Source organism: Enhydra lutris, unplaced genomic scaffold (assembly GCF_002288905.1).
Source record: "Enhydra lutris kenyoni isolate GAN:26980312 unplaced genomic scaffold, ASM228890v2 scaffoldscaffold1, whole genome shotgun sequence".
In the NCBI taxonomy this organism is placed as follows: Eukaryota; Metazoa; Chordata; class Mammalia; order Carnivora; family Mustelidae; genus Enhydra; species Enhydra lutris.
This window is the reverse complement of record NW_019154085.1, coordinates 12,429,353-12,447,917: the sequence shown is the minus strand read 5'-3', so window position 1 is coordinate 12,447,917 and position 18,565 is coordinate 12,429,353. Positions and strand designations below refer to the sequence as shown.

Below are 18,565 nucleotides of genomic sequence, written 5' to 3'. Positions count from 1 at the left end.
CCTCCTGAGGAAACCATAGCCCTTCCTACAGGCCCCTGTGCTTCTGGGGAACTGGCCACACCCCAGCTCCAAGGCTGGGATCCGACCAGTTTATGTTAATTAGTAAACCTTCTTTGCTGCCCCCTCCCCCATTTTGCTGACTGGCTGGGTGACAGGCCTTCCAGCAATCTGGGCCAACGATTTTCCTCGCAGACTTCCGACAAGGACACATGCTCCATGTGGATGCTACCTGGACAGCGTCTCTTCTTCTGGACATTGCAGGGGTTGGACTTGAACCCTAGGAGCAAAGTAGCTATTTGCCACCCCTCCGAACACGATGTCAGCCTAAGGAGGAAGGATTGCTGAGCTAATGAAGAGAAATGAGCTGGAGTCTGGACCAACCTGGACCCAAGTCATATGTTGTCGCTGGACTTTTCGGTCACTGAACCAATAAATTGTCTTTATTGTTTCAATGAGGCTGAGCTGAGGTCTATGTTTCTTGCGACCAAGGCTTCCGAATTACCACATGGTGTCTAAGATGATTGGGGTGTATACTACCCATTTATATGTGGGGCAACAGACCAGCCGGGGCCACTGCGAGGCATTGTTTTTTTCTGAAAAGGTACTTGTCCTAAGAGCAAGCATACTGGGGAGAGCTCTGAGCCAACTCCCTCCAGTTTCCTCAGAGGGCCTACACTGAAAAACAAAGTGGGCATCAATTAAAAAAAAAAAAGAAAAAAAAAGCCAGCCAGGTATCAAATGAAGCATATTTTAATTTGTTTCAAATAAAGCAATATATGTATATATATATATTTTCTTTTTCAGAAAAACACCAGGTGTTAAATTCTACAAAAGCGCATGTGTCTTCAGCAGATCATGGTTGTCTGATCGGTAAGATTTTTTTTTTTTTTTCCCAACATTAACTCTCTAAAGACAATCAATGGACTGACATCACTGCTACAACACAGGTTGCTACTGAGCCTCTGATCTGTAGCCACATCTTGATTTTCCTAACAAACGAGTAAATACTGCCGGGCTAAAATGCTGCGATGTCTTGATGAGAAAAAGCGTCAACAGATCAAGCAAAGCCATGGAAGTTATGAAAGCAAGCTAGGGCTGATTATTAGAATTAGTAAAAATGATTAAGAGAGGATGACACAACCACAGAGGGTCTGCACATTCTGACTGACTCTCTTTTGGCAGCAAACTGGGTCAGCACCTCGGGCAGGGAACCAAAACTGAGTGAAAACTGCTTTTTTATTTTTCTTCCTCCTCACTCAGGCCACCAACGTCACCGCTGGGACGGAGAGGACCGTGGCGTCTGTGGAAACTTCTATTCTCGTGGGGCAGAGATTGCACTGTGAAACCCTAGCGACGTTCCCCCGGAACGGCCTGGCCTCCGAGTTGTCTGCAGCGTGCTGCCTTCGCCGGGGCTTCTCCGAATGGGCTGGGGCCTCGGGGGTCTTTGTCCCCAAGGGGGCTTCTTGGTTTTTGGCGCCGCCTTTGTTTTTGGGACGGAAGCCGTTGTGCGGCTGTCTTCTGTGTTCATGGCGGTTGTTGCCCTTCGCCATCAAATCAGCTTCATTTCCACCGCCCTGTGGCTTGGCAGAGCCATTCAGCCTGTTGTTATGGTACTGGGGATTAAATCTCCGTCTTTGGCTAGAAGACCCATTCTGCCAAAAAAAAAAAAAAAAGAAAAGAAAAGAAAGAAAGAAAGAAAGAAAAAAGAAAAGATAAAATGGAAAGAAAAGAGATGGGTATTAGATGCCAACCAACTCCAGATGACATCAGGGAAACCAAACCCCTAAGCCACAGGGAACCATTTTCACACCCTAGAGGACGATGACAACATGCAAATGGGGTCAGGCTGATACAATCCTCAAGCTTAAAAGAATAGCAGACCATCTTGTGAGTGGAACCCCCAAAAAATGACTAATGTTGGAAGAGAGGTTTCAGAAGTCTAAGAGAGACAATGCCAGAACCAACGAAACCCCATAAAATACACTTAAAATATCATGGAATGAAATGTTAACACACAGGCAGGACAAGGATAATTCTCTACCGTGAAAATTTCTTGGACCTTCTAAATGGATTAGGTATAGGAATTCTCATTAGATATAGAAGCAAAATGTAAAATTCTGCTTAAAATTCAGTTTGTAAGTTTTCTTCTCTAAAGCAGCTTTTCCATTTTTATCTCAAAACAACTATCATAGCTTAGAAATATCATCTTGGGTAAACACAAGGCTGAGGTCTATCTGGTAGATCTTGGCAGGGTGTAGAGGTGACATGAATTTTCCTACAGGTGATTTCGCTCTTCTAATAAACTTCTCGGAGTTCTCAGCCAACACGAGTTCTGAAGCATCATACTGGAAAACTGGCACCCTTCAACAAACCAGCAGCCACGAATGTAAATGGAAGAGTAGAGAGGAAGCAACGGTCAGTGTGTCTGTCCCTATACAAGGGAAGGATTTCTGAACTCCTTGAGGTCAGTAAGAGCCAACATTCACTGAGCGCTTGTAGCAAGCTGGGCCTCATGCAAGGGACCGTCTCATGAATCCTCACACCGACCCTTTAAGATAGTTGCTGTTACTTGCTTCATTTTACAGATGAGGATAATGAATTTAAGAGACTTGCCCAAGGTCTACAGTTAGAAAACGATAGAGACATTCCCATTTCGCATATGGTCTTCCTGACAAGATCCATAGTTTGTTCCATGAACGGAGACTTTACTGAAAATCAAACTTCTATTATTAAAATGTGTGATTTTATGGCTTATAAAGATACAAAGTTCTAAATTTGTACGCGGTGACTGGATGGTATAGGTTTAGGGCAGACCCACCCTCGTCATGCAGGACCCAGGGCAGGAGCACAAAGGCAGGCCCATATAATCGCATGAGTGAATATTGTCTCTTCCCTGCTCTGACTCCTTCCCACGTGGTGAGTGGGCCTTGCACACATGAATGTGGGCACTCCAGCCTGCACACTTCAGCTTTGTCCTTACCCCTCACAAATAATCCTGCTCTGGACCTAGGGGTGTGCACACCGGTGGTATGGTTGGCTCTCAGGGTGCCATATCCAGGAAAAGCGTTCCAAACAGACCCTAAAAGTAGGCTTGGGGCCATTTTGGGACTAGAATTCAGGATCTGGAGTATTTGGAGCACTTTCCAGAAGGGAGAGTACAGATTCTGAGTCCTGGCATCTCCTCGGTCTTGCTCCATAGGGAGGTCCATGGCTGGGAGAGGGCCAGGAGGGGTTACTCCTAAGTGCAGGGCCTGGCCCAAGGGCCCTTCTTGCCTAGGTCTGCAGTGTTCTGGCTTCTCTATGGAGGAATACTTCGGCTTAAATGAGCCATCGCCTGAAATGTTTTACTGGAAATGGTAACAGTGAGCTGAAAAAGTATCTATGTCACTCGCATTTAATTTGGCTTCCTTTGTTTTTAGAAAAGGGAAACCCAGCCTAAATTTTAGACTTACTTTACGTATGGGGTTTAATAATGACCAAAGAACAAAAGGTGTGAAGATGTGTCTAGATGACAAGTAAAACAGACCTGATAATGATCTTTAGCTCATGAATGTATGAAATGCTCCTTGTCGAAGTGCTCTTCTGACACTGGGAAAGACGTCTGGGCCCGGAGAAATGCCTGTCAGCGTCATTTATGAGAATGCTAAAAACCCTAGACCACAGAATCCAACAGGGCATCTGCTGGAAAACCAGGATTTTGGAATGCTTTAAAAAGTCTCTTTACTTGGGCTCTCTTTCTTAGAGACCATGAAAGCTGTCTTTATAGCATGCCCAACGTCTGTATCATCAAATCCCATGTCTTGTTCATCCTCTAATGACCAGGGGGAAATCACTTCTTAGGCATACAGTGGAGGAGCAGAAGGAAAGAAGGAAGACTGACCTTTGGACGCTTATATTTTTAGGAGCCACGGCAGAGAGGAATTAATAATGTCATTTTGAAAGATACTCTCTTTACCGAAAGCCCAAAAGAAGACAGGGAAGTTTGAACTGACTTTGGCCTTGTACTGAAAAACTACACATAATTGGGAATTCAAGGAACTTACAAAACAGACGCCAGATTTCCTTTCATCAGTAGTGTCCGTGAGCAGGTACGGAATCTTATTCCCATGTCCCGGGCTTGGGGGGTGTGGGGGTGTGGGGGTGTGGGTGTGTGTGGGGGGTGTGGGGGTGTGGGGGTGTGGGGGTGTGTGGGGGTGTGTGTGTGGGGGGGGTGTGGCTTCAAAGGCACAAGAAGGGCTGGCTCCTTCAGGCATATGCAGGCCACCTCATCCGCCTGGAAAAGGACCTCTGGAGTGTGCGTGGACTGACCGGGGGAGTTCGGGGAGGCCCCCCCGCGGCCAGAGGCCTCCCCAGCCCGGCAGGTAGTTTCCTCCGGGCACCAGCGTCTGCGGGACACCCGGGGGCAGCGCACGCTGGCCTCCCTACACAGGCTCACCTGCTTATTAGCTGGCACGGCCTGGGGAGAGCTGTCGGTCGCGCTGGGAAGGCTGCTGGCCATTTTGGGGGTTGCGGCTTTACCCTCCGAGGGCTTGCTGTGATTGGTCGATTTTCGGGTAAAGTGACTCTGTTTTCCAGAGGCTGCCGCGTGGGCGTTCAGCAGGGGCAGCAGGGAGCTGCAGGGCGTTCTTGAGGAATAGCTGTTCTTTGGGTGTGTGACTGCAACGAGAAAGCGCCTGGCGTTACCGGCTGCGCCATGACCCCCTCCCGCCTCGGGAAGCCCTTAGCAGATGGGAGACACCGGCAGGAGCTTCAAAAAACATATATATATATGCGGTGCCTCGGTGGCTCAGTGGGCTAAGCCTCTGCTTTCGGCTCAGCTCAGGTCATGATCTCGGGGTCCTGGGATCGAGCCCCACATCGGGCTCTCTGCTCAACAGGGAGCCTGCTCCTTCCCACCCACCTGCCTCTCTGCCTACTTGTGATCTCTGTCTGTCAAATAAATAAAATCTTTAAAATATATATACATACACACACACACACATACATATATGTATATATACACACACAGGAGTTTCAAAAACATGTATATGTATATATATTTAAAGATGTCATCTGAAAGGGCACTTTCATGTTTGGGAGACCAGCAAGGTTCTGTGAGAGTCACTGGACAGTGATGACAGCATCATCACACAAGTTGGGAAACACTTGTCGGCAAGAAGACATATCTGAGCGACTATAGTGTTATTCCTTAGGTTAGGAACCGCAGAAGGAAGAGAGACAGCAGAGTCTCGAAGTACCCTCTTGCGCCTGTGCACAAGGGTGTTCTGCCTCTCGGCTTCCCTGTTCCCAAGCCCGGGCCTGCCATCCCGTCCGCTCGCTAGACCAGTGGGGGCTGCAGAGACACAGGAGGACCAGGAGGCATGTGGACACGTGGATGTTCTGCTGGGTGTCAGGAATTTTGTCACCCTGGGTCATGCACATTCTACGACGAAGGAACCAGGCCTGCCGGCCCAAACAGGCCCTAAAGCACTGTTCATATCCCACGAGAGCCACATGATCCGGCCTCTTTCCCGATGCCATTTTCTACAGCTCATCTGCAGGTGGGTACCGATTCAAAGCTCAAGTCAGTGTGCCTCATCACACAGATCCCAGCAGGCTGGGCTCTTCAATGTTTGTGATCCCCAGCCCCGCCAGTTTTGAATGAGGTGGTTTGGGCTAGAATGATTTCTGTGTGATGATGCTGAGTCAGGGCTGGAGGGAACCGCTCAAGGATGAAGTTTCGACCTCCCTCTCACCGTTCACCAGAATTTGACTGCCATGCTGGACAATCAGACCTTTGAATCTTAAAATTGTCAACAATTTTTTAAAAGCAACGTTCTCTGCTACCTGTGCTGGATCAGACTTCATCCTTGGGTTTTTCCAGAGGATCAGCAGGGACTAGTAGGGATCACAGAACATTAGAAATGGGAAGGACAGGGATGCATCTCTAGTCCCCTTATTTGTAAGTAAAGTGTGACAGCCCACTGGGGACTGTCCCAACGTGACCAGGGGATTTCAGTGGCTCTTGTGTTCACTAGATACAGTTTCAGGGGGGTGGGGGGTGGTCATTATTTCCTACAGCTCAGGGATGACTCTGGTTCATTAGCTGTGGGTTTCCAGTGTGTTCTCAACAAAGCTGAGCTGGAAGGAGTCCTCCGTTGGATGACTACAGGCTCCAACAGGGGAGGCTGTCTCTCGCGTGGACACTTGCTGTTTGGTATGGGATGGTTCCTCCCACGAGATGGCCCCGGAAGTGCTCTGGAGGAAAGGGGGTGAAGCTGCACCAACCATCCCTCCTCAGATGGGGACAGTCACTTGGCCTCAGGGTCTCACTCATCACCAGGCTGAAGTGGAAACTTGCATGGACAGTTGAATGGCCAACTGTGAACCCGCTCGTTTGTTTTTCAGATGGGGCAAATGCGGGGGTAGGGAATGATAAATGGGTAGATTATGACACGAGGGAGGGAACATAGAAAAAAAAAAAAAAGGAAAATAATTGAAAAGAAATGCATTGGGAGGGGGGTTCCCGGATGGCTCAGTTGGTACAGCATGTGACTCTTGATCTTGGGGTTGAGTTCAAGCCCATGTTGTCTGTAAAGATTACTCTAAAATAAAATCTTAAAAAAAATAAAAAAGGCATTCAGTCAGAAAATCAGATAACTGCCAAAGATACGTGAACGAGGATGCTCACAGTGCTGTTATTGTAACGGTGAAAAAGTTGGTAGCAACTGGTCCACAATTAGGGGACTGGTTGTGTCAATTATATTCATATAAATTATGAGTTAAATACGTTGACATGGAAAAATCTCAACCATATGTTGTGAAATGATAAAAATGAATCAATTACTTTGTATTATGTAGTATAGTATAATAAATTATACAGTATCATGAGAGATGTAATAGTTGACTTAACACAAATGAAATGTGCATAAAAAGTGTGAGGGATACATAAAAGTAATGGCATATTCTATTTAATACAGTTCTCTAATTTTTATTTTTTATTTATTTATTTATTTTTAAGATTTTATTTATTTATTTGTCAGAGAGAGAGAGAGAGATCACAAGTAGGCAGAGAGGCAGGCAGAGACAGAGGGAGAAGCAGGTTCCCTGCCGAGCAAGGAGCCCGATATGGGACTCGATCCCAGGACGCTGGGATCGTGACCTGAGCTGAAGGCAGCCGCTTAACCAACTGAGCCACTCAGGCGTCCCTAGTTCTCTAATTTTTAGATCAAGCTTCTATTTTTTTATACTTGGGGGGGAAAAAAGCACTTTTGACTTTGAAAACAAAAGTGCAGCCACGTTGCAAATTTTCAGCTGACTCTGAGGTTGTGGGGAATTCACGTCCCTCTCCAGTCCTTCCTTTCCTCCTTGTTCCCGTCCTTAATGCCATCTCACTGTTCATTCCCGTCCCCACCCGCCCCCATGGGTGGGCTGGAGTAGGAGAAAAAAAGATCAGCCAATTTTGTTGCACATTAACTGCTCTAATTAAGGCTTAATAGTGAACAAGCCTAAAGCTAATGGTTGAAGTGAAGTCCTTCATTATCTGCAGACTTCCCCCGGCAAGCACACAGAACTGACCAGGGGGAGAGACTCAGGGCACCGGGAGCCGTTCACAGACCACAGCTGGGCCCTTTATGACCAGAGCCGATTGTCCCCAGACTTGTTAGGGAGCCCGGCTCTCAGGGTAACAGGTCTCTGTGGAACCAGGCTGTTGGAAATCAGAAAGGCAGTTTATCTGCCGGTGCTTAAGAAAAGTTTGCAAAAGATATAGACTAGCTGACCCGTTCTGTTCTGCTTCATAAATCCCGGGGATTTACGGACGGGCAGTGGCATTTGAAGACTCTAAGTTCAAATCTTGACATTTCTAGTGACTTGTGTCGTGACCTTAGATCATTAAATCTCTTTAGACCTCGCTTTAACCCCCCTGGGGGACCGCACACCTGACATTTCCGATATCACCTCCAAATAGCACCAAGCTTAACTCACACAGAATTATTTAGCAAGTACGCAAAACTCACTTTCTCCGCAGAGCATGATTTGGGCCTTTAGCTGCTCGATGTCGCAGGAGAACCGGGCGGCTCTCCCGAGCTCTTCATCGTATTTCCGCTCGCTGACGAAGTGCTGGAGGAGACAAGAGCCCCACGGTTACAGGAGTGACCCAGGCACTCAGCGGATTCATTTGCTCTGCCCTTCAGCAGCCGCTGTCCCTGCTAACCAGGAGGCCGGGCATGCCAGCTCTGCCCCTGGGAGGCTCCGTCAAACCAGGCCTGGTCTGACCTCCCTGGAGAAACATCCATCCCCTTCTCCTTTCGGGACTCTGTGAGGGTCTTGCCTTTCTCCTGCCCAGACCTGGAGAAAACAGTGATTGGGCAAAATGTGCATCTGGACTCCCGTGTTTAACTCTCAGCACCCCTCGCCCACCTTCTAGCATGTTCTGTCCCATTACAGATTTTGGGATGGCAGGATTGCATTCTGGCAGTCTTTCTAATTTGGCCAATGACTTGCTAAGGTGTTACCCACTCTTGAAAGAAGACACGTTATCCTTCCCCATCCTAACAGGGAGGCAGGACACTCAAAAAGCCTTTAGTAACTAGAAAACAGTATCTTGAATGGTAGAATTTCAAGTGCTGTTTAAGGAAGTGGGAAAGAGATTACTTTTCAATTCATTTAAAATTAAGATCTGTGTGTAGATGACAGAGTGAGAAATACAGAAATAACTAGGACTCGGTCCCTCCTGAATTTGCCAGGGAGTTTACCACAAGACAAGGGAAACAGATACCACCATATGAGGTAGAATGTGGTAGGTGCTTGAGGAATACAAAAGAGGAAGAATGATTTCCTCCTAAGGGGCATGGGGGAAGTGTTACGTGAGAGGGAGCATTTGTGCTGGAACATTAAAAGAAATATATTGATCACTTAGCAGACGTGGACCAAATTCTTAACAGATAATCTCATTTTCATCTGATTGCATTATTATGAAGTCAGTTCTGTTATTATCTCTATTTTATAGAGAGGGAATCAAGGTTCTAGGAATCTGAGAGGAATTTAATTTACCCAAGGTCACAGGAGCTGGGCTGTTTCAGCCTAAAGCCTGTGTCGTTAACCATTTTTTGATGAGTGGCATCTGGATAGGCAGAAATGAAACTTGGAAAGTAAGCAGATGTCACAGACCTGGAGCTGGCAACTTCACCTTCCTCCCTTGGGCAGAGCTTGGAATATATAGTCATAGTCCAGAGCAGATCTGGCTATATATATATAGCCAGATCTGCTCTGGACTATGACTCTGGTCTTAGGGTGGGTGACCAGGCTGGAGGGAGACAGTGGAGGCGGAGGCAGAAAGGCTGGGTAGGAGGCCATTGCAAGTGACTGGTTGGCAACAACAAAGACCAGACGAGAAGGGAAAAACCATTAGGACTTCTCAGGACCCTCAGAGGAGGTCCTTATCCCCAAGGGGCTCCCTTTCATGCTTAACCAGGGCGGAGAGGACTGAAGTCACTTGCCACTTTCTGCCGCCCCAACAACTTTTATTCCTGGGTGAGCAGACAGTCCGACTTAGAAAGCAAGTAGCAACTGTGTCCTCAAAGCACTCTAGACCCTAGAAGCTGGGCAGATGCTGAGCCCATGTGTATACGCGTGTATGTTCAGGGCACTGGGGACAAAGAAGAGGATAATGGAAAATGTAGAGACTGTAAGTTCCCGTTTTGCTATAGACACTTGTTTCTGCCCTTCTGGTAACCTCTCTCCTCCTGATAACTGTATCCCAGTGCAGTTTCAGAGATACCCAGTGTTGGTGGGTGTGTCAGTCAAGGCCTCCCTTAGCCCAGTGGTGTCTGTGATTCAGGCTGAGGCCAATCAGAATCTCTTTCTTTGGGACGTGAATCGGGTGGGGTGGCACAAAGGCTGATGACATCTGAAGGTCCCCCACTCTAACGGTGCCCTGAAGAGAGTCTGGTAATTGCAGCTGTCTATGTCACCCAGGAGGCTGCCTGGGTTTCTGCCCAAGTGTAGCCTGGAGTCCTCCGATCACACTTTGGTGAGCTGCACTCAATTTCTTTCAACTTCCTCTTATTCTCGAGGTTAGCCAGGGTCAGCTTCTATCGCTTGCCACTATAGAGATCTAATAAATACATATCTGTGGGTGGTCTTCTTAATAAAAGGGCAAGTCAGCTAGAGAAGGATACAAGGAAGAAGCTGCTGTGTATTATGTAAGCTTTAGCATCCTTACTATTCTACCAGGTTCACACTTGCTGTGTGTTCCCCTGTCTGAGTGCTTATGTACATACACCTGAATTACATATGGCGAAAATAATATCCCCCATTCCAGCTCTAATTCGTGGTTGAATACATTTTATTTGGGTCAGTCTCTGCTGACTAAGAAAAGAGCTCGTACTTCTCCTCTGTAATAATATATCCCCGCAAACCATAGTAGACTTAAATACAGTGATTAGTGGGTTCTTTGCCCTTCTGTATTCTCTAGCTCAGCACTGGGAAAGAACATTAAAGCTGGGTGCATTACATCAGATCCTCAGAGAGCCGCACTCTATCGATGCAAAACAAATGTAATGGGGATCAGATCTCTGGCTCTGGGTTCAGGCTGTGGTATTTTAGAACTGACCTTAATTTCTGCCCTGAGTTCAGCCAGCTGCATCTCCGCCATCTGACTGGCCAGATCCGTCAGTCTCTTTAGTTCTTCCGCTTTCTTCTGACGAGCAGTCAGGATTTCCACTGCCAAATAAGAAAGAATAGTGTGTTAGGGCCAGCGATCTAAACATATTAAATGACCTATTTCTTGGGATCGGTTCTCCCTCCACGTACTGATCGCTCTGTTGGACCATGACTAGGTTTTCCGAGTTGGTTACTGAGGTGGGTTGGCCCTCGGTGCTCGGGACTGATCACTTCCGTATGTCCTTATCCACCAACTCCTGAATCAAACACGGTCCCTTTGGATTCACTGTACACCCACGGTCTTCTTCGCTTTCCTCACTGCTGTCTGATCTCACTTCCTTAATTTAGTCTTTGCGACTTGTGCATTACTCAGAACCACTATCACCAAAAAAAGACACTTGGTGAAATCCTGTCTGAATGATATCGCAAAGATAGGGAGGCCACTAAGCAAAAACCATTTTCCTGGATGTGCCAGACTATGAAATTCTAACAGCATCAGACCTTCTGAACTTTACCACTTACTCATTGAGAGCCACTAGCTGTATCATTGGAATGTGATGTCGAAGTTTTATTTTATTAGCTTTTTGTGAGCTAAAAAATGCCTCTGCTTTTGATACTCTGCAGATCTGTTTCCATTTTTGCAACCAAAGAGAACTTCTAGACCAGAGTGACTTTTTTTTTTAAAGATTTTATTTATTTATTTGACAGAGAGAGATCACAAGTAGGCAGAGAGGCAGGCAGAGAGATGGAGGGAAGCAGGCTCCCTGCTGAGCAGAGAGCCCGATGCGGGGCTCGATCCCAGGACCCTGAGGCCATAACCTGAGCCGAAGGCAGAGGCTTTAACCCACTGAGCCACCCAGGTGCCCCCAGAGTGCCTTGTTTTAAGCGTCCCCCATGGAAAAATGTCCAGGGTGAGTCAAAACCCGCTTGGACTGGATTTGTGTATCCTCTTTAGCATCTGCGAAGAAGATACCAGGGAGTTTTCTGGTGCCACATTTCACACGTCTGTCGGATGGCCTGAAGGTTCAAGCAGAGGTAGCAGTCCCCAGGTGAATTTGTGTGCATGTGTCTATGTTTCCCAAAAGATTCTACAGCTAGCTCAAAAGCAACGCATACAATCACATAGAGTGAGATTTAAATACGAAATTTCCTCTTCCGAGAGATAGCTTGTTCTCTAATTTGAAGTCACAGACGACTGCCTTCCTTTCTTTTGGACAAGCATTTTGAGTTATGAGAAGAAAGAAATCCACCCAATGAAGACACTACACATGTTGGAGTCACATTCCTTTCTTGTCTGAACAAAAGTCAACTGCTTTATTAGACCAGATTCACAGCATACACGCAGAGCCGAACAATGATTTCTCACCGTAAGGGTTCTTAATGTATAAATGTCAAAAATAGCCACTTCAAAACCCCTCGAAAAGTTGAAAAGCAATCAAGAGTTAAGATTTCCTGCAAGCTACAATCCATTCTGCAGACAGACTGAGAAACATTATCACTAATGCTGACACAAATGTTGAGATGTTGATAGAATCAGTAATCTATAACTCACAAGGCCTAATTGTTGGCTAAACTCCTCTAATCATGCTCTGATTACCCACCAGGACTCCCCTTGCCTCCCATTTACAAACCCATGTAGCTGAGCGAAAGCTGATGTGTGCCGTAGTCTTTCAGGACACAGGGGAGCTAGTGGAAAACGAGTTCCCATGATGGTTGTGGAAAGAATCCATCCGAGTACAGACCCCGTATTACTGAATGATGTCCCAGTTACCCAGTCACACAAGAGGGCACACAGAGGTGGCCTACTCTCATGTGTGGCCACAGAGTACGTATGTTTTGTTTGGTCCACATTTTACTTATATAAATGAATTGTCCACATTTGAAAATTAGGAGATTCCACTCAGAAGCTGGATTTCTGGCTTCTCCTAAAATATTGGAATTTCTGGCCACAGTTGGCCAACATGTGGCAACCCTTGAGTTGTCACCCTTTATGGATGGAGCGTGGCGCCCATCGTGCCGTGGTCACTCCCTGCCCTGCCTGGCTCATTAATGATCCCAGCCTGGCCCCTGGAAGCATCTCCAATCATGGCAGAGGCTACACTTACAGTTTTTCGTGTCCACGATGCCTAGGGCCTGGTACAAAGTGGGTGCCCAGTATGTACATTTACTGAATGAAGGACTGAACGAACGCATCAATCCATTATTTAAAAGCAGTATGCAGGGGCGCCTGGGTGGCTCAGTGGGTTAAAGCCTCTGCCTTCTGCTCAGGTCATGATCTCAGCGTCCTGGGATTGAGCCCCGCCTGGGGCTCTCTGCTTAGCAGGGAGCCTGCTTCCTTTCCTCTCTCTCTGCCTGCTTCTCTGCCCACTTGTGATCTCTGTCAAATAAATAAATAAAATCTTCTAAAAAATTTTAAAAAACACTTGGAAAAAAAAAAAAAGCAATACATGAGGTGCCTGGGTGCCGCAGGCGCTTAAGTGTCCAACTCTTGGTTTTGGCTCAGGTCATGATCTTGGGGTCATAAGATCGAGCCCCCTGTCAGGCTCTGGGCTTAGCACAGAGTCTGCTTAAGACTCTCGTTCTCCCTCTGGCCTTCCCCTCCATGAGTGAGCTCTCTTTCAAACAAATAAATAAGTCTTTGGAAAAAAAAAAAAAAGAATACACAAAGAAGGACAGAAGTTCTTTTTCTAGAAGGACCACTGAGGCATGTTTAACATTTATACCTTTGATTATTTATATATTTGCCATAATTCAACATAGGAATGAGACTAAGTCTGTAGCATGAAAAAACGATTCTTGAGCAGGGAGTTGAACCAAAGGGTTTCGCTCTTGCAAAGATTAAAAAAAGAAATTCTGAAGGCCTATACTTGGTGAGCCGATAGTAAAGGGGTCAGCAGACCCTGAATGACTACACAGTTAAACAGATCTGACTTTTCTTAATGGATCATTTGTGGGACTGGTGACAATTAGGGATAATTGTACTTTTTGAGAAGAATTTGGGCATTTGCACAAAAGATTTTGTAGAAATAGATATAAATGGGTCCTGAAATAGGAATGCAGGTGCAAAATCACCAATAAATTCTGAGTTTACCCGCATGCAAATGTGTATGAAAATGAATACTTTTGCCTCATCCAGTGTTGGGATGAGTTTTACATACAGTCTCATTAACATCTCAAAGCCTTTCATTATGAAAAAGCCTTAAAACTGGAAATCTAAAGGCAATATTCTGTGGGGACACTATCAGTTTCACCTCAAAAACATCAATCACAGAAACAAAAAGCAAAAACAAAACCAGACCAGATCCTAAGATTCATTGATCCTCAAATTTAAAATAGAATAATAAGGTATGTTTTGAAAGCAACATCCTTTTGGAAATCTGTAGAGAGACAGTTTCATGCAGCTTTCATGTTCACTGCATTCGGGACGTCATTAATATTATTTAGGTACTTTTTATAAACAGTATCTGGTAGGCTGAAATCCATTTTCACAATAGGATTTATGAATTCCTTCAAGTTTCTGGAACATGCTGGAAGCTGGCTCTTGTTGCATGAACCATGGAAAATTTTAGGGCTTCTCAAATCATACTCTTTAGCGGAGGGTGGGCTTGAAATCCTGGGGGGAGGAGCTGGGACACAAAGCTTGTTTCAAGCATGAAGATTCTTTGATTCTTTTACCCGTTTACTGTTGTGAGTCCTTCCTTCACCTCCCAATAGATCTGCGCTCCTGTTAATATGTTTTCTTCCCGTATCTCCAATAAATTTGATGCTCCAAGAACACACCTATTTTGGTCTCCAGTTCCTTCAAACAGAGTCTGAGACCACAGCACTACAACATGTTTTGCTTCTTCATCTATAAACGTAATAATCATATTACTTTTAGGGCTACTGTGGAACTAAATGAAATAACCTACGTGACGTGTTTAGTATCATACACTAAAAAAAATGCTAACCCCAAATATTCATAAAGTGAGATATGTTCATCTAGAATATACTTCCTTTTTTTTTTTTTTTGCAATTACTAATATTGGATCCCACAGCCTACAGACACTGAATTAATTACAATAATTCACTTAACAGATATTATGAAGTACCTACAATCTTCTCAGCACTACATCAGGCGCCGTGACGGACCGAGGGGCTTATGTTATAACTGAGGAAATAAGGTTTGTAAATGGGCAGCAAATAGAAAATGTGGAAAGTACTCCGGAGACCATAGATGAGCCAACTCAAGACGGTGGTTGGAAGGACAGTTCAGTTCTTAGTGGAGGGAAATCCAGTGGTTCCCTCTGCCTGTGGAGACACGCCTGTGTCACCTGAGAGACGCTGCTGAGCTCTGTCCGCCTCCATTTTCTGGCGGTCATGTGAGGAGGCTGGACTGACCCCTTCACTAGTGAGTGCTTTTCCCTTTTTGTACACATACTGGGTCAGGCACTGTGCTAAGTGCCTGGCATATATTTTCCCCTTTTATCTTTACAGTAACTATTTGAGATGATACTATTCTTATTCCACCTCTTCTGAGAAGTAAGCATGGATGTTGAGGAGCTTAACAAAATGGCTCGAAGGCACACAGCCAGTAAACAGGTGGAATCTGGATTGGAACTCAGTCTTGCTTGTCCCCAGTGCAAGCAAGATGGTTCCCGGGGCTCTGGGCAGTTCTCAAACTAGGAGCCTTGGCACCAATGACTGAATGAAGTTAGGCAAACCCTACCAACCAATCTCACGCTTTTAGCTACGCTGAGAACTCTGTGTGTACAGGTCCCAGGGTTTGCTGTTTGCCGTCAAACCCGGTTTGTGATAGTGCATAACACATACGCGAGCGCACAGTAAATGTTTATTAACTGAATTTTTAAAATGGGAAAGCTCTCCAGAGATGCTCCAAATCCCACAGGTCTTGGATCCTAATATTATTCTCTCAAGAAGATAGAATGAGGAGCGCCTGGGTGGCCCAGTGGGTTAAAGCCTCTGCCTTCGGCTCAGGTGATGATCTCAGGGTCCTGGGATGGAGCCCCGCATCGGGCTCTCTGCTCAGCGGGAAGCCTGCTTCCCCCTCTCTCTGCCTGCCTCTCTGCCTACTTGTGATCACTCTCTGTCAAATAAGCAAATAAAATCTTTAAAAAAAAAAGAAGAAGAAGATAGAATGAGCACGTGATATCTGAGGTCTACTGTTAACCTCTTAGGAGGGGATGTGCTAGTAACTTTGTATTTTGGTGCTAGAGACCCTTTTGTGTCTGTGTTGGTTGCTTACATTGTTATCAATAGGACATGAAACTAACAAGAAAGAATAAGCTGTATCTAAGAAATGTGGAAAGTCCCGGATCATGTGGAAAGCAACTTTACTGAAGAAATCAACAAACTTCATAAGAATAAAATAATATTTATTTTATAAAATAAAAACATTTTATAAAATAAAATAATTTCACATTCAAAGGGATTGTGTAACTGCCTAAATATTCCACAGCTGAACCCTGGATCACATTTCGTTTTATTTCATAAAACTTGCTGTTATTTGAAATTCTCGGACGTTGCTTAAAATCATTTTTAAAAAGTTGTGTAACAAAAATACCAATTGTTACTTTTCATAAAGTGACTACTGAATTACGACCAAGGGCCAGACAAGAAAAATAGAAAAAGAATGAAGAATTTGGTCAGATCCTTCATTCTGGTAAAAAGAAAGGCACCGCTGTTGAAGGGGAAGGAATTAGGTTCTTGGGGTGCAGAGCCACTCATCCAGTTAGTGAGGAAAAATCTGGGTAAGGATAAAGAATTTAAAATGCACAGGAGAGGGGCGCCTGGGTGGCTCAGTGGGTTAAAGCCTCTGCCTTCGGCTCAGGTCATGATCTCAGGGTCCTGGGATTGAGCCCCGTGGATTGAGCCCCTCGACAGGCTCTCTGCTCAGCAGGGAGCCTGCTTCCTCCTCTCTCTCTGCCTGCCTCTCTGCTTACCTGTGATCTCTGTGAGTCAAATAAATAATATCTTTTAAAAAATTAAAAAAAATAAAATGCACAGGAGATAAGAATTGTAAGACGAGATCCCAGGTGAAAAATGTGGGTTTAGGGTTCTCATCAATGACAGGGGACTGCATTTGATCCTAAGAGAGGGCTTAGCAGCCCCACCTGGGGCTTGCTATTGCCGCTGACAAAGCAATCTGGTCTCACAATGTCGCACCCATGAACCCCAGCCTGTTGGTGGGAGTTTAAATCTGTCCTACTATCTGTTGAATAGTTTGACGACCATTGGACAAACTGAGAACTAGAAATAAGTATAAAGATAATACAATAAATCCAACCCAGGGTATATGAATATTTTAAGACTGTCTGAGGGTGTTTATTATTTAAACAGGGTATTTGGGACATTAAATGGTCTCATTTGTGATTTCAACTTAAAACCTGTCATTGATTCTCTCGCGAGGCGTTAAGCTGGCGGCAGGTATGACTAAGTTTGTAAACAGAACCGGGAGTGTTTTAAGAAAACTTCACTTAGTACATCTCTACATTTGAATTATTAAACTTATAAGAGCTGTTTAAAAGCTTGGAACATGTTGCTTTTAGGCTGGTGAGTTTGCCTTGTCCGGCATCCGAAGTGCTCAGAAAAAAAGGCAGACGCGTTTAATTTAAAGATGTGATTCAAAATGTTAAGGGGAATTTAAGTAAAGTTTCAAATGGACAGTTTTCTTAGAGAAATGTGATGTGTTAAACTTGAGGTAGCTGAACCTAAGAAAGAACAAGGGAAACGTATCGTTTTAAGTCACATAGCAAGATATGGAAGTTGCAAAAGCATAAAACCGATGTTTGAAAATTTAATTCTAAATTCAATGTCATTTTGAACCCGATTACCTGTAAGTACCCCTTTATACGCCCCCAATTTTAAGTAACTCAGCCGGACACCTATTCTTTGCTGAGTACCTGCTCTGCTGTGTGCTCCTGGGGCCACGCCCACACGAGGTTCCCAAAGTCTCCAGGGGCTTCGTGACTTGCCCGAGGTCCCAGAGCTCATTAGCCAGGATTTCGGTGCGAATTTTAGGACCTTTCTCAGAATCCGTATCACTGCCAGTGGACCTACAGATTGCTTCAGACTAGGAGGCGCCTAACCAAACAACCGTGTGTCTACTTACTGGCTTCTTCTTTAACTTTATCCATTTCTGCCATTAATGAAACTTCTTTGTCAATGATGCTGGGAGGGGAAAAACAGAAACAAAAGCAAAGAATGCTTAATCAAAGAGAAACTTTTAATAAGCACTGGAAGCACAAGAAAAATTATTTTCATTAAACAAAATACAAAATTACCATAAATATTTCTATGTTACAATGCCAGCAGCACCCTCTGCCTTTCCAAAAATGAGGCAACACGGAAGGGTTGCTCCCAAGTATTTCATAGTGACATCTGCTGATTAAATCATTGTCAGCAAATCTAAAAAAAAAAAAAAAAAAAGCCTTTTCCGACTTTCAGAATTGTGCTGCTTTGAATTTAAATTTGGCAGTATTTTTGCCCTATGAATTCTGAAGTTCCACGACTATATGAGGAGTATTTGAAAAGCCAGGGTTCAGGGGATCTAGGCCTGTAGTTCTCACACGCCTCTGTGCGTTGCTCCCTCAGATACTGGCTTGGGGGGCGGGGACGTGGGCCCATCTCTGATGCAGATGGCCCTGGGACCTGCTTTGAGAAGTAGGGCCTGGATCAATCCATCTACGTGTTCTATAATAGAACTCTATACGTTCTCATTCCCCCAAAGAAGCATTTCAAGTTCAAATTAACTTTTCCCCCCACACTATATTACTTTTTGGTTAGTTCTTTGCATAAATAATAATCTGTCTAATAGTTCACTTCTCTCCCATCCTGACTCCTAGTTCCCCTCACAACAGAACACAGCATCAGAATCCCCTCATCCAGGTGACTCTTGAACAACACCTTGAACTCTGCAGGT

At 45.1% G+C, this 18,565-nt stretch overlaps 1 protein-coding gene across 1 annotated transcript in view; it reads right to left on the bottom strand.

The window, feature by feature from the left end:
- Nucleotides 1-748: 748 nt before the first annotated feature.
- The window catches only part of LOC111141838 (spermatogenesis associated serine rich 2 like), a 164,159-nt gene continuing 146,342 nt past the window's right edge, over nucleotides 749-18,565 (bottom strand). The window contains exons 9-13 of the mRNA XM_022494677.1: nucleotides 17,756-17,814; nucleotides 10,595-10,704; nucleotides 7,998-8,100; nucleotides 4,436-4,656; nucleotides 749-1,652 (exon numbers count right to left, since the gene is read on the bottom strand). Coding sequence (XP_022350385.1) covers nucleotides 1,257-1,652; nucleotides 4,436-4,656; nucleotides 7,998-8,100; nucleotides 10,595-10,704; nucleotides 17,756-17,814 — 889 coding nt within the window. The 3' untranslated portion in view covers nucleotides 749-1,256. The remainder of the gene's footprint in view (nucleotides 1,653-4,435; nucleotides 4,657-7,997; nucleotides 8,101-10,594; nucleotides 10,705-17,755; nucleotides 17,815-18,565) is intronic.